The sequence below is a fragment of the Natator depressus genome, chromosome 8 (genome assembly GCF_965152275.1).
Source record: "Natator depressus isolate rNatDep1 chromosome 8, rNatDep2.hap1, whole genome shotgun sequence".
Taxonomy (NCBI): domain Eukaryota; kingdom Metazoa; phylum Chordata; order Testudines; family Cheloniidae; genus Natator; species Natator depressus.
The window spans coordinates 20837641-20860306 of NC_134241.1; the positions used below are offsets into that span (position 1 = coordinate 20837641).

At 46.8% G+C, this 22666-nt stretch overlaps 1 protein-coding gene across 2 annotated transcripts in view; it reads right to left on the reverse strand.

Annotated features, from left to right (window-relative positions):
* Positions 1 to 22666, reverse strand: part of SH3PXD2B (SH3 and PX domains 2B) — a 116632-nt gene that overhangs the window by 54697 nt on the left and 39269 nt on the right. For both annotated transcript variants that reach the window (XM_074960575.1, XM_074960574.1), the window contains exon 3: positions 4600 to 4675. In XM_074960575.1, the coding sequence (XP_074816676.1) occupies positions 4600 to 4675 (76 nt within the window). The remainder of the gene's footprint in view (positions 1 to 4599; positions 4676 to 22666) is intronic.

Genomic DNA, 22666 nt, shown 5'->3' on the forward strand with positions numbered 1-22666 from the left:
ACACAACCCCTCCTTGCAGAGACTCATGCTTCCAGAAAAGCAGAACGGCTGGAATAGGCTCTGGGCCACTTGGGTTGTGCAGAGCTTGGAAGGCTCCAATTGCCTTATAAAAGCCGTTTCCTGAAAGATCTGGCACATCCTCTACACAACTAGCCCAACTGAGCTCATTTGTTTTCTTAGTTAATTCTTTCCTGGGGTCCCCATCTCATCATCCTTCAGCCAGCAAACGTGTAACCCTTAGCGTGTGAACTTCTCCAGGCAGGGACTGGGCCTTCGCGTGTATATTGCGCAGCACAGAATTGATACTCAGCAAGCAGCAACTGTTCACTGGGGACTTTGTCTCCAAGCCAGAGACTGATACCTTTTCAGAGCTTTGCACAATCCTCCCATAACTTTTCATATGCATTAGTCAATGCTACGTCATTCCTCCCTCCATAAGAGTCCATATTAACATTAACTGTGTCCTGTGAGCTAGGACTAGCCAGAGGTGTGTCATGGGGTCATGAGGGCAGCATCCCTCAAAACAATGATCACATGAAGGACCTGCCACTGACCCAAAGCCAGCACACAAGCAGTAGGAGTCCACCTCCCAATTCTGCTGCATGGCAGCAAATGGAATTTTCAGCATAGTGCCTGAATGCTGTCAGACTCAGTGGCCTTGGAGGACATATTCTTATCCTGTTAGTGGTATCACAGTAGCACCCAAGACATGCTTCAGGCAAGTGCAATCCACATATATAGCCAGAGAGAATCCCTCCTCCAGAGAGCCCACAGTCTACCCTTGTTCTTCCCATCTGTTTCTCTCAAGAACTCAACTTTATTACTGTTCCATCTGTTTTAGAGTGGGGCGGGGGGTAGGGAGAAGAGAAGGCAGGAATTACATCCCTTGCAAGGTTATCCTCTGGGAAGAGCTAAAACCTACTTTAAGTCTGAAGACCCAAAGTCTCCTCTAGCGACTTCAAAAGAATGAGTCAAATCCCACAACGAAAATAAAGCTACGATAACCAAACAAAAGCAAAAGCAGAAGAACAACAAAATTCCTCTGGGTTGGACGCTGTAAAATAAGTATTAATGATGGGACCACTTCCCCCTCCAGGAAAACATTCTGACAGACACTGAAGGATGGGAATCTCCTCAGTTCCTGCGGGTGACACGGAGTTCGAGACAATTACAGGTTTGCTAAGAATGCTACAGGCAGTGGAATGTATAGGATAGCAGGAGACATTTTTCAGGACTTCAGAGGCCACACCTCTAACATTACCATAGGCAGCTTCCCAGAAAGCAGCATATTTCAATCAGACCATTGGAACCAAATCACCACTGGTAATGAAACTCAGATGCTAAAATGCTTCTCAAATGGGGGAGGGAAGAAAAGTAAGCTGTACATGTCACCCGTTTCTCAGGCCTGAACCAAGTCAAAAACCCAGCAAGCCTAAGTTTCACCATAAATTGGATGCATGAGATGCAGAGAAACAGACCCTGCTTTGTCTCGCACTCGACCCACTCTGATTATGCATCTTGATGGAAACAGCGCAAAATCTCGAGGTTTACAATACATAAAACAACATGCTGCCATCTCAAGCTGGGAAAGAGGAGACCTGAACCAGAAGAAATACAGCACTATTCCTGTACCTGACAATTCTACCAGCTACTAAGAGACTTTTCTAAGCCAAATCAACACCTCTCTCAGGAGGCAGACTCTGCCAGTAAGCCACCTCACCAGGTACATAAGGCCACGTCACTAACTCCATAAGCCAACTCAATAGACAGCTACTGTCTCCTTGCTACACATGCCAAAGGAAGCACTGCAGAAGCTACAGACTGCACACTGCTTAACAGCAGCTACCCTCAAGTGAGAGCATTAAGCAGCTCTGTGTGGTTAGATAGATGTGAGTGTGATGTACCTAGTGAACATTGTGCAGGAGCCAACAGGGAGAATACCCCCCTGTAAGATGTTCACACCATAGCTACCCATTATTCTGTGCCAGCATGTGAAAGCAGGAAAGGTGAAATCCAACAATATTCATTATCCACCATCCCTATCACTCTACTTCTGTGATGGGCATGCAACAGCTGCAAGTGTCAAGGTAAGCCTCTGGGAGGAGTATTGACTGAGAGTGACTGCAACCTGCAGAGAAGGCTGGGGAGGACATGAACACAGGAGTAAGATGTGCAGTTCAAGGCAGAGACAATTTCACCCCAAGTCAGGAGATGGGGCCTGTCTCCAGAGTACAACCTGTTTTCTCCCCTGCTCCCACATTAGCACCTTTTGTCACCAGGCAACTCTGTCCTAGGTGGCTTGGGAGGGAGAGGGGTGAAGCACCTAAAAATATGCATATTCTAGGCATTGCTAAAGCACTCATGACCATAATACATAGCTCAACTGGCATTATAATACCTCCTCCCAAAAACAAACATCATCCTCATGACCCTCTGGAACTATGTAGGCCTTTGTCCAAACACCACCACCACTACTAAGCCAATTTGCAATAGAGATGGACCTCATACTGTTATCTTGACATCACGTGCTCCTGGACTCTGAAGGGGTTCAGAATCTGAATTGGTAAGTTGCATCTCAGGCCTTCAGCTCTGGCATTTGCTTCCCCCACTTGCTCTTGACTTTGGAAAACTTCTGAGCACTCTGCAAGGCCCTTCTGTCTTCCACAGCTTTGAGGACTGAAGGATTTACACGGATAATTGGGGGTTCTGGGACAAGGATGAATTTTCTTGGTGGGCAACATAAGGCAGGCTGTTAGGCTGTATCTGAAGACGGATTCTTTTAGTCTATTGCATGGCGGCCCAGAGCAGTGGGCCGGACACCGGTTACTGCTATTCTATAAAGTTGAAATAAGTGCGCACACAGCCCACGGAGGGATGTCAGTGTGGCTCAAGGCCCAGGCTCTACCTCTTGACAGCTCCAACCCTTTTCCACAGTTGAAATCCCAATGGAGAGTAATTTAATAGAGAGGAACTTTTTCAGTTTGAATGAGCAGCAATGAAATCAACAAGTGAGGCTGTGAAACACAATGCGCTCGGGGCAGCCACTCTGGAGCCCAATCCCTGCCTTCCAAAAATAGCAACATTTTGATGGGAATGAGTAGGGATTCTTCACAAACGGAGAGCGGTCAAACTGTACTCCCTATTTTTCCAAGTCATGCCCTCTGCCAATTTGGCTTCCCCCACTGGCAGGAAAAAGTTGCACAGCAGTGCCTTTTCCTCTAGATTAATGTCAGACTTGCTCTGGTTTTGCTGATGCTACAATCAGGGAAGAAGCCAGAACCAGAAATGCCTCCTTGGGTAACCCAGACACCGTTTCTTAACAACAAATACGCCCTGGCTCATGAAGAGGAATAAAACAGAATCTTCATGCTGCTCGAAGGAAAGGAACCCCATGTCTACACTGCAATAGGAGGTACGATTGTGATTGCTTTAATCTAGCTAGCAGGGATAAAAATAACAGTGAAGACATGGCAGCATGGACCACGGAATGGGTTATACATACCCAGGGTCTCCAGTGGGCTGGAACAGGCCACACTGAAGCCTGTGTCACTGCATCTTCCCTGGTATTTTTAGCCACGCTATCTAGATTAAAGTTAGCACAGGAACATGAGCCCATGCTGCAGTCACACCTGTGACCGCAGTTAAATACCTTAAACGTCTGCATTTCTGTAAGATATCATAATGGTTTCCACTAAATATACTTGCTGCATTCTCTGGAAGTGTTTAAAGTATCATCCATTTTCACTAGCTCCTGGGGAAAAAGTGTATGTGGTCAAATCTATTGGCTATGGGTGTGTGAAAGACCCTCAGGGGCTCCTCTCCCTGGCAATTTTAGGGCTACATTTTCAAAAGCAGCAGTAATGTGTCATACACAAACCGACCACATGCACCCCCTAGGTCCAAAATGGGTAATTATACAGGTTACTTTGGACACATGAGCACCCATTTGCACAGTTGCTTGTTGGATTTGTGGGGCAGCTGCTGCACCATAGACATCCCAATTTGGAAAACTGCCCCTTAACATTGCAGGAGAAAGTTACAGCTGTCAGCCTGTTTCAGTATTGCATTTCTGTGGATTGCTTTTAAGGTCTCTCTGCACTTTAACTAGAGTTACACTCAACTGCAAACTGCACAGAACAGTTCCTGGGGAGCCACAGCTAGACCTGGCTCTGTTGGGGGTGTCGATACTGAAACCCACCCAGGAGATATCTACAGAGCTTGTGAAGATAGGATTGCTTACCTAAAACATGGCTGTCTTCTGGGGGCAGTGGCTATGTATTTGCTATTCAGGATGGGCAGCAATCAATGCCTAAATATTGCAGAGAGTCCGAGTTCGAAGGCGATTGTGGATGCAGCCCTGGGAACTGAGGAGTTTAATACTTACTTTGCATAGTACTAAAAATATTCCCATGTTCATTTCAATGGAGAGGATGCAGGCATCTGAAGTTTCAAATTCACATGTTGTTCATGACTCCAACCTTTAAGTCATACTTGTGTGCGCATTGGGAGCTGGTAACAAGACCTTTTCTTAATCTGGCCCCACTTGAGTGTATTATGTCAAAACCAGAGTTTGCCTTCAATGGAGTCCATCCTACCCACCTGGCAGAAAGGGGATGATCCTTTGTTTGGGGTCCTTCTGCCCTCCTTCCATTGGGAACTTGTCCAACATCTGCATCTAAAAAAAAAAAGGGGGGGGGGACACAAGATGGGATTTAAAAACAAAATGTTAAAGAATCACAGAACAACTACTCAGCAGGAGCAGAGACTGAAATGAAGCCAATTCTCCGAGTCCACACAGGTGAGTCTTGGCTGTCTGCACATAACCGCATTAAATCGAGTTAGGTTCTGAGGGTAGGGCTGAAACCATGTCTCCACAGCAATAAGAGAAAAGTGGTTCTACATTCCAAGGGGCTCCAGCAACACCAGGGCTCAGATGGGCCCTCTCACAATTTTCTAGTTTTCCTTTATGTTGCAGGTCCAACTGACGTTTCAACATGTGTGCGCTTATTCAGAGTTTGCATTTCACTGAGTGTGAACTGGGAAGTCAACCTGCTATTTTTTTTTTCTTTAAACAACCAGCCTCCACCCTGAAGGATCTCAGAGTAACTTACAAACTGGGCTTAAAACTACTAACAACTACCACCCTCATGACTACCGACTACATTGAAAACCTCTGGTAGATTTATCTAAAAAAGGACTTGGTCCATTCCTGCAGTTCGTACAATTTGCAAGTACTGGCTGGGACAGCAAGGCGGGAAAGACCAGAAGGGTTAAGATTCCCCTCCTTATTGTAAGGCTCTTGTATCATGACCTCTCTACTCCATTAGGAATGTGTCTGCAACCGAGGAGGACGTTCCAGGGATGTCAATGGGAGTGGAGGGTACTCAGTTTCTCGTGGCTGCTCCAGTCATCTTGCAGGAAGGGGTTCCAAGTGCATCACAGCCTCCATGACTGTCATAACCTGAGGAAGCTAAGGAGTAAGAACAGGACTCTCTTCTATCTTTTATTTAGGTCATTTTGTCCAATTAGACAATTTGAGCTGGGCCCTTCTTCAGCACACCAAAGGGAGACCAAAGGGAGAGTGTGCACAAAGGGCTTCACTAGCATTTTTTTTTAGGTGCGGATCTCCGAGACCTCTGGATGGGGAACACTTTAGTTCTCAACACTGCAAAAATCAGCAGCTTTGTGTGTGCATGCGCACACATGTGCATACATATGTGCAATGGAGGACAGAAAATAGGGACAGATCTAATTCCCTTGACTGTTCTATTAATGTAAGGGATTTTGGCTATAAATGCAGCTGGCAGCTACCATTCCACTCTACAGTAAAGAAATCCTACAACCAACTTCCACTGTACTGAAGCTAAAGAACACGTATGCACTATTAAGCAAGTCAGCATGGCCCGAGGGAATGAGCACAGGCTTGGAAGTCAGAAGGCCCAGAGTTCTAATCCTGGCTCTGACGCTGAGTCATTATGGCCTTTGGCATGTCACTTACCTTCCCTGTGGTTCTGTTTCCCCCATGCACATAAATGGGGGATAATTAAACTCTCCTCTACCACCTCTGAGTCCCAGCCCTGTGCTTTAACCACAAAGCCATGCTTCCAGAAATGCCTTCACTACTCTTCCCTCATTTGCACCATTCTCCAGTGATCGAAGCACAGCAGTGTCCCAAAATGCAGTCCCACATCTGGACTCTCAAATGGGCAACTCTTGGTATCCATGTAGAAAAGTACAAAAGTAAACTCCATTGCAACAACCAATGGGCCAGTTCCATAGGCAAACCCCACAGACAACAGCAATCCTCTAGAGCAGGGGTGGGCAAACTACGGCCCAGGGGGCACATCCGGCCCTTCAGATGTTTTAAGCTGGCCCTTGAGCTTTCGTCAGGGAGCAGGGTCGCGAGCTTGCCCTGCTCCGCATGTGCCGTGGCTCCTGGAAGCAGCGTGCGTAGGGGCAGCCAGGGGGCTCTGCATGTTGCTCCTGCCCCAAGCGCCACCCCCGCCAGTTGGAGAGGGGACATGCCACTGCTTCCAGGAGCTGCTTGAGGTAAGTGCCACCCAGATCCTGCACCCATGACCCCCTCCCGCGCCACAACCCCTGCCCCAGCCCTGATCCCTCTCCCGCCCTCTGAACCCCTCGGTCCCAGCCCGGAGCACTCTCCTGCACCCCCAACCCTCAACCCCAGCCCCACCCCAGTGCCCGCACCCCCCATCGGACCCTCACCCCCTCCTGCACTCCAACCCCCAATTTTCTGAGAATTCATGGCCCGCCATACAATTTCCATACCCAGATGTGGCCCTTGGGACAAAACGTTTGCCCACCCCTGCTCTAGAGCAACCCTGGGGGCTGGGAGCAGGTTTCAGAGGGTCCGCCAACCAGCGCCAACGTTAGATTTGCTGGGGCCCGGGGCAGAAAGCCAGAGCTCGTTTGCATGAAGCTGAATCCCGGGGCTGTGAACCCCGCCACCCGGGGCTGAAGCTGAAGCCTGAGCAATGTAGCTTCGCAGGGACCCCTGTGGCATGGGGCCCCAGGCAACTGCTCCACTTGCTACCCCCTAATGCCGGCCCTGGCTTTTATGTGCAGAAAACCAGTTGTTGTGGCACAAGTGGGCTGGGGAGTTTTTATAGCACGTTGGAGTGGGCCTCAGAAAGAAAAAAGTTGAGAACCCCTGCTGTAGAGCGCAACAGGGCATAGGCGTTATTTTTCATCAAATGGAAAAATCTGAAGTCCATTTATTTTCAAGATCCATCTTTCATTAAAGCATTGTAAACTGGCACAGACAAAGGTTAAAGTATAAGATGAAATATTAAGTTTTATGTACCAATTAAACTCTGATGGCCCATGATGAATACAATAGAACAATCAAAGTGTTGCTCTCATGGATTCCAAATAAGGATGTATCCGTAGTAACACACACACAGAGAAGAACAGAAAGGAAGGATGGTCCAGTGGCCTGGGGCTTGGCAGAGCCAGGTTGAATTCCCTGCTACACCACAGGCTTCCTGTGTAACCTTACGCAAGTCACAGTCTCTTTGCTCTGGTGTCCCCATCTGTAAAATGGGGAGAATATTTCCCTATTCTGCAGGGATACTCTGACAGATTAAAGATTGTGAGGGGCTCAGACTGTCCAGTAATGGGAGCCATGTAAGTACCTAAGATAGAGTTATAGGTTTGTTTTTATAACTACATACAGCACATTAGTCACTGTGAAATAATACTAAACCTGTGATTTTCTGTAGGTCCTACACAAAAATAATGCCATGTTCCTCTGCTGGTTTTACAAGCAACAGCAGCATTTCACAAGCATTTCCCTAAGTCCTTGTCTACACTACAGATTACTTTGGTATAATTTACATCGCTCAAGGGTGTGAATAATCCACAGCCATGAGCGACATAAGTTATACCCACCGACGCACTGGTGTAGACAGCACTATGTCTCTACAGTCTCTGGCGGAGGCAGGAGTTAAGCCGACAGGAGAGCTCTCACTCTCCCATCCGCTTGGCTCATGTCCACCACAAGCACTACATCGGTGCAGCTGTGACACCGTAAGTGCTGTAGTGTAGATGTAGCATAAGTCTGTGCTACCATTACCCGAGGACACTAGTGAACAAAACAAGAACACAAACAAAAAGAAGCAGGATTTATTTCAAGCTCTATGAGGAGAAATATACACATATGCACACTACAATCCATGTATGAGAAACGACAAAAAGCCTAGCAGAAAAAGGAAAAATCAAAACCAAAACAATTAAAAAAACATAAAACAAAAGTATTCAAGTGCTCCCTTTAAAATGAGGATGCCAAACACACCAACAGACTAATCAGGAAAGGGAAATGCTTAAAGCCTCTTTCCAGGTTTGGACTTTATGAGTTAGCAACCCAGCAATAACCAAAGATTGCTCTGACGTTACCAGCGGAAGCCACATAATGAGCAAGGCTGCGTGTGGATTCATTTCCTCAATGCAGAGTGACCACAGGGCTGTCACAGTGATTTGCCATTCCATCAAAGTTAGAGAGCATGTAACACCCTCCTGTTGTTCCTTCTGCCCATGAAAATAAAGGATTATATAGCGTCTCCATTAGCCCACATTACAGCCTCATTGTGTCTCCATTTACCCAGAAAGAAACTGAATGACTCTAACCTTATTCTTCCTGTTTGGAAGGGCTATTAAGTTTATGAGTGACAGAGGTAAGTGACACAAATCAAGCCACTGATACAGCACATCTAATTACAGTTAAATAATATAATACTCAACTCTCTCAAGGCCTTTTCATCTTGCATTTTTGAGAGCGAGCAGAGTGCTCCTGAAAAAGAGAGATATTAGCAGCACCAGAGCCAGGCATACTGCAGGCAGACCCTCTAGCCGTGCTGCAGTGCCCTTTGTTCTTCCAATCTTAAGATCCCATACAGCAGATCAGCTGCGACACCTCAGCCCTGTCTTGCAACACCCCCTGCTATTCCAGACTAGGGTGTCAAACAAAAGCTGCCAGTATTGCAGATTTGTCCCATATTTCATGGCAGATTTCCTGACGTGCCCAAGTAGGGGGATTAGGAGATCATCAGCTCACAGATTTTGGCAGTCACCTCCAAGTCCCTAGAGGAGATCTGCCCAGGCCAACCAAGGTGCCCTCTATAAGCCTCTGCTCAGAAAAGCAAGGAATAGCCAGGGCTAATGGGCAGCACACAGGAGTGCTGGAAGAGCTATATCAGGGGTTTTCAAACTTGGGGGTGGTGACCTCTCAGGGGGTCGCGAGCTGTCAGCCTCCTCCCCAAACCCCATTTAGTCTCCAGCATTTATAGGGTTAAATATTTTAAAATGTGCTTTTAATTTATAAGGGTGGGGGGGGTCGCTCTCATAGGCTTGCTGTTTGAAAGGGATCACCAATACAAAAGTTTGAGAACCACTGAGCTATATGGACGAGGAAAGGACAGGGGTGTCCCAGGACTGGCCTACAGCATCTCCCACTACTCCAGAGCTGGGGTGTGGAAGAGAAGCCTGTATGTTGCCTGCCTGCATTACTCCTGGCTCTGGTCAGTGTTGCACACCTCCTGGATTAATGAACCCTAACAACTCCCAAGCACAGACATGGAAAAGCCCAGAGTCCCTAGAAAGGAGGGGTGAGGCCTGGAAAACACAGAAGAAGGGAAGAAAGTGTGGGTGGGGGTGTAAGTCAGAAGGGAGGGTCACACGGAGTCACTTCCAGCCCAGCTGCCACATCACACAGTTCTCAAGAAGGCAGCCGAGGCCCATTCAGCAGTTTACAAGACATAAGCCTGTGGCTGAAGAAAAGCTAAAAACCCATTCCAAGGAAAACAACCCCAGAGCCGGCTCTAACCGCGGCAGGTGGTTTGTATTAGCAGATATGAGGGCGCATGTTTGGAGAGATCCAGAGTCTTTCAGTCACGGGCTGACAGATCATCCTTTACGACACAAGGTCTTCTAGCCCCGCAGCCAGGAGAAGAAAGAATTTAACAAGGGTGGAAGAGAAATAAAAAGCATAGCTGGCAGCTGCCATTAGACTCCAGGAGGAATCTGGTTGGCTGGTTTCAAGGAGAGCATGTTTTAAAGCCTCCGCCTCCCCAACACACACCCCTAAATTTTATCTGACCCAAATATTGGCTAGACTGCATTATGATGCTGGTCTACAGACCAACAGAGAAGCCCCAAGCTGCCATCCAAGGATCTTGGGTTAAGTTACCCTTGTCCAGTGCCCAGATTAAAAGCAAGAATTTTGCAGAGATAGCAATGCTTGGACCTGGGGAAGGAGTTGGGGGAGGATGCAGACTGCTCTCCGCCCCAAAGCCTACGGGGTGAGGGGGGGCAGAGGGGGGACCATATTAGAAGAGGGACTTCTCTACCTTCTCAGACCTGTGAACTGGGTAGGTTCTGGACAGGTTTGACCACAGAATACACTCCACCAAGGCCTCAGCAGATTTTCCTTAGGAGGAAAGAAATTTTGGATTGAAGAAATTCAGCATGGAAAGACTCCTGCAAATGATTTCAGCACTCAGGGTTTCCATCCAAGTTATGCAAAGAAAGCAGTAACATCACATTCCCAGAGCAGTAAAGTGCCCAGCCATCCAAGATCATGGGGAAAGGGAGTATAGACCAGACTAGAAGCAGACGTACATACAGAGAGACCCTTCTGAAGGCAGGCAGGCAGCCACCCAGACCCTGGGATAGGGAAGAGAGGCCAAGATACCCTCCCTCTCAGCAGTGAACTCAGCCAGTAAAGGAAGAAAGAATAAGGGAAAGAGATACTAAAATCACAATATACCACACTATTGAAGTGTTTGCAAACATGTCTTTAAAAAAATATTAAGAGTGGATGTCATTTAGAGCATATACATGTATTGTTTAGATAATGTTTTATGCAGGACTTCTAACATGGCACCAACCTTTTACATTCTTGTATGAAATTGTAATAGTTGTAACTAAATTGTAGTACTTGTTATTCTGACCTTATTTTAGGGGAGTGGGGAAGTGGCTATAACCCCTCACCTGGTCTAAAAGCACAACCACCCATTCGTCCTGTTCCTTCCTTCTCTCCCCACACTCCCTCCACCAACAGAAGCAAACACTCAGTGTGAAGAACAAAGCCTCACAATGTGAAGTGAAACTCACCAATGGGGCATGTCTACACTGCAGTCAGGCAGTACAATTGCAACTTTTGTTGACACAGGTGAGCAAACTTTAGTCTAGCTAGCTTGGACACCGGAGCAGTGAAGTTGCAGCCGCGGGTGCTTCAGAATGGACTAGAAGCCTGGATAATTATCCAGGGTCCCACGCTGGCTTGTACAGAGTCACTGCTCCGGTAACTGAGCTAGCTAGATTAAAGTCTAGCTCAGGTACGTCCACATGAGCTGTAATCACACCCTGTTGCTGCAGTGTAATGGTACCCGAAAACTTAGGCTCCGATCACCCTGCAAGGCCCTGCCTCAAAGCTAACAGTCACATGGACCAATTCTTCATAATGCTAAGACAAGCCATTTTTATAGGAGATTGGAGGAGGAGTATCTTCACGACATACACAGGAACTGGCATAGGAAGGTGCACTCAGCACTGCCTTTCAGGAGACCCAAGCTCGGTAACCAAACAGGGTCTCTTGTTCACATCACTAGTCAGCAGTGCCTGGTAATGTTATTCTTGGCCACAAGACAGACCATTACTGGTACCAGTCTCTCACGTGTGCCAGGCCAGAAATGCCCAGGAATGCTTCATGTGGTCTTGCAGGTGACCCAGATCAAACAGCTGTCCTGGTCTTGACTCCCCAAACTGGGACTGTGGCAGAAACAAGCCTGCAGGGTAAGGGAATGCCTCATGTTGCTCAACAGTGAGAATCTTCCCACAAGCAGAAGAGGAGGTTGATGGCAAGGAGATCCTCAGGGCTGTGAAAGGGAAGCCTCCCACTCCTGGAGTGGGATGAAGTAGGGAGCGTGCCATCACACATGTGCATGCACACTGGTACACAGAACCAAGACAAGATATCAGAGCCAGTCTGGGAGCCATGGTCCAGGGCAAGAGAAGTGTTTCATTAAAGAAACAAGAACGTCAGGTATGTGTATACTGGAGGTCATATCCCACAAGAGGGGATGGGTGGGGGTAAAAGAGACGTTTCCATCAGCAAATTAACTCAGGCCAGAGGAGTCAAGTTGAGAGCAAGCTACGTTCCTCCCCGGCTGGTCTAACACAATGGAGGCCCAAGCAGTGCCCTGTGCAGCAGCTGACGCAATACATGCCTGTGCCACAGACACACCACTTGGCGCGGTCAAATTTTGACACCAATAAAAAGCTCAACAAAAGGCTGCAGTGTTGGGTTCAGTAAGCTGCAGTAGCGTCACAGGAAGCCCTTTGTGTAACAGTCACCCCCCAACACCCCCCCGCAAAAAGGGGAAGCGAGGAGCGGTGAAGACGAAAGATGAACCTAAGCCAAACCGAATTCTGAAATCCATAGCTCAGACCCATCTCCAATGCAGAAGCGGGGGACTGCAGAATGGAATCAGGTTCTCTTGCGTACTCCAAGAATACTGGCCAAGACAGGGGTGCATGGGCCATTGAAGCAGGCACTCTCTGCTCAGTAATAGTTCACATTTTCCTCAATCTTCAGAGCCCCCTCTTATGGAGAATACTGGCTAAGGCACTGATGTTCTTCCTGCTTCCTCCACAGTGCCCCGGGCTCTTCCACCTGGGCAGCTCCCTAGGGATGCGGGGAAGGGATCTCAGTTTAACATCTCTCCCTTAGGTTCTGTTCCAGACTTCTATTGTTGCATCTTGGATGCGTCCAGACAGAATAGTCACGCATTTCATCCTTCACTTCTCCTTTCCAGGGAAGTCCCCTAGAGGCATGTCATGAAAACAAGATAACGTTGAGTTGTAATTAGGGCCAAATAAGGGGACTTAAAAACAAAAAGAAAAACATCTCAATTTGGGAAGTTCCTGCCTGACAACCCATATATCACAGTGTTGTGAATCCAGAGCACTTCTTATGGGAGGAAAATATTTTCCAGCATGCCAACTGGTTCCACTGTGAATCATTGTAAGATGTCCCAGCAGTACCAAAATGAAGTGGGAAGAGGATGCTGATCTTACAGGTCTATCATTGTGACATTATGCTTATCATGTTTGGTACTTGAGCGCCCAGGATGGATGTGCTGAAAAACAACTGCGTGGCCTTCAGGAACAAACACTCTGTAAATGCATGCCTGCAGGTCAAGAGACTCCTCATTCCAGGGCCAGCAACCTCGCAAGCATCTGTCAAGCAGACACTCCATGGGAGTGAATGACATTTGGCAATGGCTCAGATTCTATAGATATTTAGTCTTTTCTCCTACCCTTCACAGGCACCCTCTGTTCATCATGACTGCTTATGAAGAAATACACAGTGAAAGCACAGCAGCTCTGCAAACAGGAAGACAAGACAGTTTTGGCCATTTTGCAGGTGATGAGCAATATCACATCCAAATTATTATTATTTCAGTACTTGCCACAAGGACCCCATTGTACAAACACAATGCTCATTTAAAACAAACAATCAGAGGCTGACATTTATGCAAGGCTCTGATCAGAGGTGTATCCAAAGAGCGCAATTTATCAGTTATTAAAGCGGTACATTTCTCTCCAACCCCATTTAGGCAGGATTGTGAAAACTGACGGGAAACTTTAAGCATTGCTCAGCAATAGACAAATAGGAGGCAAATGATGTTAGAAAAGAAGGCGACAAACTCTAGCAGCAGCCTCCGCTGTAGAAGGAATTTCCTATGAAGTAGTAGGAAACCGTATAGCTAAGGAAGTAGTAGCTGTTCTAAATAGTCAGCCCAGTTGTAAGGAAAGTGTTCGTGCCCTTCAGCAGAAGTGGCCTAGCGCAAGGGCCTGTGTTGCCTTTAGGTGGCAATCTCTGGAAATACACGGGCAAAACATCAAGGCAAAAATGTTAACATCCAGGTCTGCGCAACCTTGACAGACAGACACTTTCCCAACCCCTTAAGTCCCCATATAAATAAAATCCACTAGCCGGAGGTTGCCACAGTCTTCAAGCCCCAGAAAAGCAATTGGGAGGCTGCATTTGCAGCCCTTGCGGCATGGATCTGCACTCTACGCATCCTCCCATGACTTTTCCTCCTACAGTCTCTTCCCAGGCTGAATCTGCCAACCCTGCATACGCCAGGGAGATTCCCCAATGCTGGGGGGATCCTTGGCTGAGGACAGGTATATGGCCGCCTCATGCCCAGAGCAATGTAAAGGGGCTGTGGTGTGGAAGAGGTTCTGCCCTCGTGTCTTTGCCCTCTCACTAGGTGAAAGGGCAACTTGCATTATGCGCTCCTCAGGGTAGAGTTGGTCTCAATCACTACTACAATATACATGAAAAGTGGTTAATAATATAATCTTGCAATCCCTGCGCCTTCTCCTTGTCCCTTTATTTCACAGGGTTATTCTTTCGGATGCTTGTGTTTTGTTCAGTTCTTTCCACGTGACTCAAATTTTGCAGTGCTTCCCAGAAGGATACCTGTACTTTCTAGGAGTCAGGCCTCCCATTCCTGTGGCATGTGCGTGCACAAGCTGAGCCCAAGCACTCCTGTAGAGAGCTGCAAAAAATGCACAGATGCACATTCTCCAGGCCTGGAAGTGGTGATTTCATACCCCACTGGCAGAACTCAATGGGGAGCGGGGGGAGGGAGAGGTGAAGTCATACAAGCCTCCCCCTTCCATTCCAAGTCTGAGAATTGGACACCACACAGGGTCTCCAACAGCAGCCAGACAAGAGCTTCTATTTTATAGCATCAGAGACTCCTACAGCTAACACACATGCAAATTCCTTTAGTAGAAACCTCAAAAACGTCTGCCAAAGCCATTCAACCTCAACAACCAAGAGATGACAGCCTCCCGCACTGCCGTCAGCATTCACCTGGGCTACCCACAAACAGACAAAGGCTTCAAAACATAAGAGGGTGACCGCCACCAAATGTCTCAGCCACAAAAGGCTGGCCAGGAAGCTCCTCATTTGGCACCCAGGCCTGAAACCTAAAGTAATGACAAGTTACCAATGGTCAGGCTTTCTCTCACCTTTAGGGTGACTAGCAGTGAAGACAGGTTAGGACCAGCCGACAGCTGTTTGAGCCTCAGTCTGGTTTCTAATGGGATTTCCTAATCAGAAAGGCCATCAATGCAATCCCTCATTTAACAACTGCAGCAAAGAGGCCAAAGACTGAAAGGTCACAGAAGCAGAAATGGAAGAACTCTTATCCTCCAGATCAGGCGAGGAGACAGGATGGCGAGAAGCTGCCAGCAGCGATAGATGATCACAAAGCAAATACATCAACAGAACACATTTTAAAGATTTTTTTTTAAAAGCTAGAGGTCTACATTTTCAAAAGCAACTAACAATTTTGGGTGCCCAACATGGGACATCTTAGGAAGACCCAATTTTCAGAGGGTAGGTGCTCAGCACTTTCTGAAAAATCACCCCCCCCCCAAGGTATCATGTTGGGCACCCAGAATCACTAGTCTCTTTTGAGAATTTAGGCACAAGTACCTAGTCCTAAAACATTGCATGTTACCGCTCCCTTTGTGCGGCATGTCCTGTTTATATATGTGAAGAGAGCAACTTCAGCACTTCGAGAATCCTAGAGTATTCATGATTCTGAGAAATAAGTACTCCGTCTGTTCCCAGCCAATCACGCAGCAGGAAGGCCATTAATACAGCCTCCTTTCAGAGCTGCTGGCTTCTCTGCCTCTTTCTCTCCCTCTCTCTCTCTCCCCCCCCCCCTTTTTTTTTATTTTAAAGTTTCTTGGGTAATTTGAATTGATAGCTTTTATGTTTGGTTTTGGGGGATGCTGGAGCATAAGTCCTGGAAGCCATAATTCTCTTTACAGTAAGTTATTAATGCATCCTCCATTTAACTTCTGGTAATTGTGCTGCAGCTTCCAGATGAAACTGAGCACTGCGTGCAGGTCCCAGACTGTACAAATGGGTAGTGAATACCAGAGGGCTATACACACATGCTCATTACAGGCATTAAAAACATTGCACACAGAATAACCAATCAATAAGCCATGCATAATTCATCACAGCATCTAAGCTATGGGAAATGACTATCGCTGGAAGAGGTGCTTGGGAGCAGAGCAGCAAGGTACTGGGGTAACTCATTCGATACTTCCAGTCTGGTTTGCTTCCTTTCCCCAACACCATTCTGTCACCAAGTATTTCCTTGAGCAAGACAGTCTCAGTGCTACCCAAATCGGAAAGAACTGCATCTCTCAATGTAGAAAAATAAATTAAGAGTCTGGCCCTGCCAGGGACTTGACCCAAAGACTCATGAGCAGAAGCTCAACTTACTTTAATTGTCCATGACAGCAGCAGTATATTAGTGGCAATAACACAAGGATCTCAAAGCATTTTTTAAAGGCACAAAAGAAATAGAAGCTCTTCCCTCAAAATAATTTAGGGCAGTGGTTTTCAAACTTTTTTTCCCGCAGACCACTTGAAAATTGCTGAGGGTCTCAGCGGACCACTTAATGATCTTTCCAAACATTGTTTGTACCGTTAGCTAACTACTGTAAAGCACTTTGGATAAAAGCGTGATATAAAAAAAAACCCTTAATAATAATTAACAGTTTTTGTTCTACAAATAAAAGCACACAACTCATATTTTAAATATCACTAGTCTTACCTTTCTAATGCGATGGATGTGCCCTCTCTCCCGTGCCGCAGCAGCCCTCAAGTTGGGGCTGGGAAGGAGGGAGGTATCTCCCCGCCACAGCACCCACAGAGCTGAGGCTGGGAAGGAGGGCCACGTCTCCCCGGCAGCCGCAGCCTTGGAGCTGGGGAAAGTCGCCTCTTTCCCTGGCCGCCATAGCCCTGCACGTCCCAAATTCCCCCCACCACCTCTTCTCACCCCACTGCCCCCCAAGGCCACCACCTCACCTTACATGTCCGTCTTCTCCAGGGTCCAGACACCTAATTAGTGGAGCCATGCCTGCGCAGCTCCACTAATTAGGTGGGTGGCCCTTCATTCTCTTGTGTGCGGCCACCCAGGCGCGCACCTTAGAGGGAACTATCCACGGACCATATGAATGGAGCTCGCGGACCACTGGTGGTCCATGGACCACAGTTTGAGAACCTCTGATTTAGGGGAAGGAAATCATGAAACAGAGTTTCCATTATTGAAATTATCTGACTGGCGCTAAGTATTCTTCCTCTTTTACATGCAGGGAAACTGAGGCACCAAGCAGGGCTATGACTTAGGGCACAAGGTCTCAGGGAATCTGGGACAAAATTGGAAACAGAACCCATGAGTAAGGCTAAGATTTTGTCATGGTTATTTTTAGTAAAAGTCTTGGATAGGTCACGGGCAATAAACAAAAATTCTCGGAAGCCGTGACCTGTCTGTGACTTTTGCTGCTGCAGCTCCATGGTTCCTTCTGCCACCATGGTGGCTGGGAGCTGTGGGGACCCCCACGCGATGCTGTCACCTGTTGCTGGAACCCTGAAGAAGCTGTCACCTGTCACTGGAACCTTGCAGGGGGACCCTGAGGAGGCTGTCGCCCGTCTGAAACCCTGCCGGAGCCCTGCTGGCTGCCAGCTCCATTCCCGTGCCCCAGGGACTGAAGCAGAAAATGTCATTGAGGTCTCTGGAAGTCAGGGATTCTGTTCTGTGACTTCCCTGACCTCCGTGACATAAATGGAGCCCTACTCATGAGTCCTTACTTCTGATCCTGTATTTGAAACAGGAGGTCACCCTTCGATCAGATCTCAGGTCAAAGTGAATAGTGAGACTGTTTACACATACACACAGTCATAGTGAGCTAAGACCACTTTTCTCCTGAATGAAAGCATCAACACAGGGGTTTAATTGATATGCACTGACCTCACATGTTTAAATGATTCATCTTAACTTTCCCAAGTGCATAGGAGGTTTATCTAGTAGGACCGTAAGAGGCATCCTCTTCAGGTGAGAGAGACGCTCTGTATTTGTGACTAGCCCCTTAACCTTAGACTCTGTGTTCAGCTGCTCTCTGATATTTGACAGCGCAGATCTCTGGCTCTTACAGAAAGACTGCTGATAAAACAAGATCCTAACAGCAGCAGCCTAACAGCAGGAATTCCTTAAATCGCAACACAAACCAGGCAAGTTCCTGTGTAAGTCCATGCAACAGATGTAAACACCTTGGGCTGCTCCAGCTGCAATTTTTTCCTAAATCTCTTGCTCAATACGGAGACATTCGAGAGTTTCACATGCAGGAATCCCAGTTATGATTTTTAATTCCGTGTGTTTTTTCCCAGCCATATGACGACTTAACAATCCCACTGAGGACGTGATTGACTGACTAATCCCGACCCCCTCTAATTCCTGGCCTTAGCAACAAGAGACAGTCTCCATCTCTCATCAGGAGAGCCTGGATGGGTGGTCAGGATTGCCACAGGCTGCACTTGTATTCTAGTGTTTACAGAGGGAGTGGGATAAAAAAAACACTGCGCTAAGCAAACCCAAAAAAGAGCCACAGAAGGAAGTCTGTCTGCAGACAGTGGATACATAGGACTGATCTTCCAAAGAGCTGTCTGCTTTGCTCACACCACAAAGAGAGCTCCATAGTCCAGCCCTGCCACCACCCAAACATCCTTAAAATTAAAAAAAAAAAAAAAAAAAAAGCAATTCTGGGGCCTCCGCAGTTTTGATTTCTACATCTGATGGTCTCTGACAAACGAAAAGATGGGCAGGAAATTCAGCTTATTGCAAAGCCAGTGCACTGCCACTAAGTGATAGCTGATGAAAGAGACTGGCCTAAAAAAAGTTGTTTGAAAAGATTTACTGCACATAACAGATAATACAGTGTTAGTTCTGAGCAGACCTGGGATGCCAGGGGGTCAGACTGACCACAGGGCTGGATACAGGCAAAAGTCACAGGGACTCAGAGGAAAAGCAAGATAAGGGAGCTCCAGCCCCAGGTACCGATTCCTTGAACCACATAGGGGCTAGAAAATACAAAGATGACTCTGGACAGTAGCCAGGGGGGCCTTAGGGTGTGAAGATGCAGCAACCCTGAGGACTTCAGAGAGTTTAAATACTGAGAATGCAGCCCCCTACTCAAAAAGGCAGCAGAGATTCAACAAAACAAAAAGACCCAATACAAACTACATTCCTTTGATTACATCTGGGTTTTTTTAGGCCTGACAGAAAAGCAACTTGACTCAAAGAGCTCTGTGTCATGAATTTAAGTGGAACTGAATCAAACAGTGCCAGCCTGGATAGCACCTTCTTAAAACCTTGAGAGATGTTAATGTCCTCGCTGAGAATAATTTAACCATGCAAGTATTAAAGACAAACCTGGAAAGCCTCTGGCTGCTCCCAGAGGAGCAGATTACATGGGTTCCTTTCCCTAGAACACCTTCCAATCCCCAACAGCTCATCCTAGTGGAAGGTGACTGAAGGGAGAGTAGCTTGTATTCTAGCGTATTAAATAAAATACAGGATGAGATTAAGAGAATTGTTACATTTTACAGAATCGCTTTTCAGCTGGAATAATCCAAAAGCTTTATTAAAAAAAGCCACACATTTTATATAAAGATCTCTTCACCCATCTCTAAAACGCAGCCACCTCTAGGGTGAAGATCAAAATCTGAGCAAGACAAAAACCAAACTGACCAAGATAGAAACAAATAAATAAAAAGCATTTGCTCTAAACAGAGCTTCCACGATTTCTGGTGTGTTTCCCAATTTAAGAATTTATTGTTTCCCAATAAAGCTCATACAACTATAAGAAAAGTGGCAGAAATGAGCTTTCTGCGTTTGCTGCTGAATCTTTCACAGAAGCTATAGCACATGCAGATCCCACTCACTGCAACTGGAGTTCACTGATCAGTAACAAAAACAAAAGAAAGAATCAGAGGGCCTAGAGAAACCACCTGTTGGCAGGTAGACAATGACTACTCCATAATGGTGGCTTTTCTTCAAGGCTGCAATGGAAGCAAGCACTAGAGTTGGTCAGGAATTTTCTAACAAAAATATTTTCATCAGAAAATGTTGATTCTTCAAAACAGTTCACAGACAAAAGTCTGTTTTTCAAAAGCTTTTCATGTGAAAAATGTGTCAAAAGCAATAAAAGTGTAAAAGTCAGAAAGTCTTCACATTTTCTAAATGAATAATTCCAGTTCACTATAATTAGCTTAAATTTCAAAATGAAAAGCCATTTTGATGAGGAAAAAAAGAGGTTGAAACTGAAATGAAATGTTTTGATTGACCCACACGGCATTTTTTCCCCCCCAGATCTATGGTTTGCAAAAATTGGAGATTTCGACTTTGTCCCAAATGGGGACAGAAACATTTTTTTCCAACATCTTGAAAATTTTCGCAGGATGGGAAAACTGTTTCCTGGCCAGCTCCCAGCAGGCAGCTTTACAAACTCACTCTCTTTGTGCCATGCATGCGGTCGAACACAGGAGGCGACCTTATATGCTGCATGAGGGCAGGCTGCGTACTTGTGTCATTTAAAATGTTAGTGCTCTGGGATTTCATTCAGTGTGGTAGGATTCTTCTCTTTCCCAACAACTTAGTCAGTACTGTAAAACTGCTGATGGTTTTCACGCTATGGGCTTGTCTACACTACACTACGTCAGTGTAACTTATGTCGCTCAGGGGTGTAAATAAGCCACCCCCCTGAGTGATGTAAGTTACACCAACCTAAGTGCTGGTGTGGACAGCACTATGTCAGCGGGAAAAGCTACGGCCTCTTACAGAGGTGGGTTTCTTAAGCCAACGGGAGAGCTCTTTCCCATTGGCATAGAGCATCTTCACCAGACACACTACAACTACAGTATAGGCTAGCCTTATGTAAAGTTTACCCCAGATTGCATGGGCATAGCCTGTAATCAGCCGCTATGTAAATCCTATGAAAGGGATTCTTAAGAGATTTAGGCAGATCCAGAATTTAATAGCAATATGTTCAGCATCTGTAAGTAAATGCACCACAGCTAGAGCTGGTCAAAAATAGCTTTCCCCCCTCCATCCCACAGAAAATTTTAGCCAAAACCCAACCTGTTTTAAATTCAAAATGGTACCATGGTGCCTCATGGAAGTTGTAGTCCAGGTGCCTTATGCTCCCACCATTCTCCTATATGGGCTGGGCTCCCTGACAGACTACATATACCATGATGCACCAAGGGAAAGCATGCCTAGGATCCCCTCATCAAGATCGGAGAAAGTGCTGCATCATGGAAGATGGGTCTGATGATGGAGCCCACCCTTTAGAGGAGAAGGGGAACAAAGCACCCAGATTACAACTCCCATGAGGTGCCACTTTGAATTGAACTACAAGATATGGTACCAGTGAGCCAGTGGTTATCTGCAGCTCCTTGGTTCAAGGAATGGGAATTATGACAGGTCCAAACCTTGGCTCCCCCCAGAGAGAGCATCTAAGCTATGGAAGCCCACATTCCCACTTGCAGTTCTAGCAGCTGAGCTGCAGTCCTAGTTTCCAGAGTACACAGGGTGCACTAGGATGCTACTACTCTTAGATTTGTGGATGCTCTCATGGTAAAGCCACTGGCCAACTAGCTATGGGAAGTACAGCAAAATGGGTTCTTTGACAAACGAAATTAGCACTCCAGCAGCACAGAAGTTGCAAATCTGGCCTCAGCTGGCAGGAGAACAAGGAATGGATATGGGACCAGAGAGAGAAAAGACTGGTGCCAGTTCTTTGGCACCTCCTCACATTTTCCCCTCTCCTTTATGTGTAGTTAGTCTCCCCCTTCACTCTGCCTATTGCTAGCCTGCTGGAATGCATGAATCACTGAGGAAGGGGCAGATCCAACACCCCCGTCTTCCCAACAAGCTCTCCCCTTAATCTAGGAGACAGAGCAACCACACAGGCTCAACGCAGCTGGCTTCTGCTGGCCCAGAGCCTGAGAAAGGCAGGCCTTCCAGATTGCTGCCGCCCCACCCCAAGGCAGAATTACGTCCATGGACCTTAAAAACCATATTTTAAAAAGTATCTATGCTGGATCCTATAGATAGGAACAAGCAGCCAGGTGCATCTCAGGTTGAATACAAAAGGAAGCTAATAAGGAGCACGGTCTCCTGGGCAGCGCAGAGAATTGGGAGACTGAAGTTATGTTTTTCATTCTTCACCAGATCCATTGGGTGACCAGCCGGAAGTCATTTCACTTCTTTCCTCATCATCTGAATGGAGGAAGATGAATAATACTAACCTACTGCACTAGGGGGCAGTGAGGCTTCAGTAGTGTTTTTACAGGAGCGAGATCCTCTCATGAAAGGCTCTAAGAGACATATTATTAATAACTGGCACTGGAAGTGGTAGATTATAGTGTCATCTTAGGCCTTAGGTGACCTGGCACCATCCAAGGAGTGGCAGGGAAAAGGAGAGATGAGTCAGAATTCAGGACTACTGAGAAGTGGATATGTACTCCCCCCCACCCCACAATTTTAGCACCTCACCCTGGCATGCACTGCAAGGATGTGAGTGGGCCTCTTCACACAGTTGCCAGACCCAAAAGGAAAGTGTTGCAGAGCAGGAAGGCTACCTGAATCAGTGGACAGAGAAACCTGACCCAACTGCGTATGTGCACTATAAAGATTTAACTGTGGGGCACAAGCTGGCCCCATGTGCTTCAGTGTCCACTGCATCATAATGGAAGTTTATCCACCTA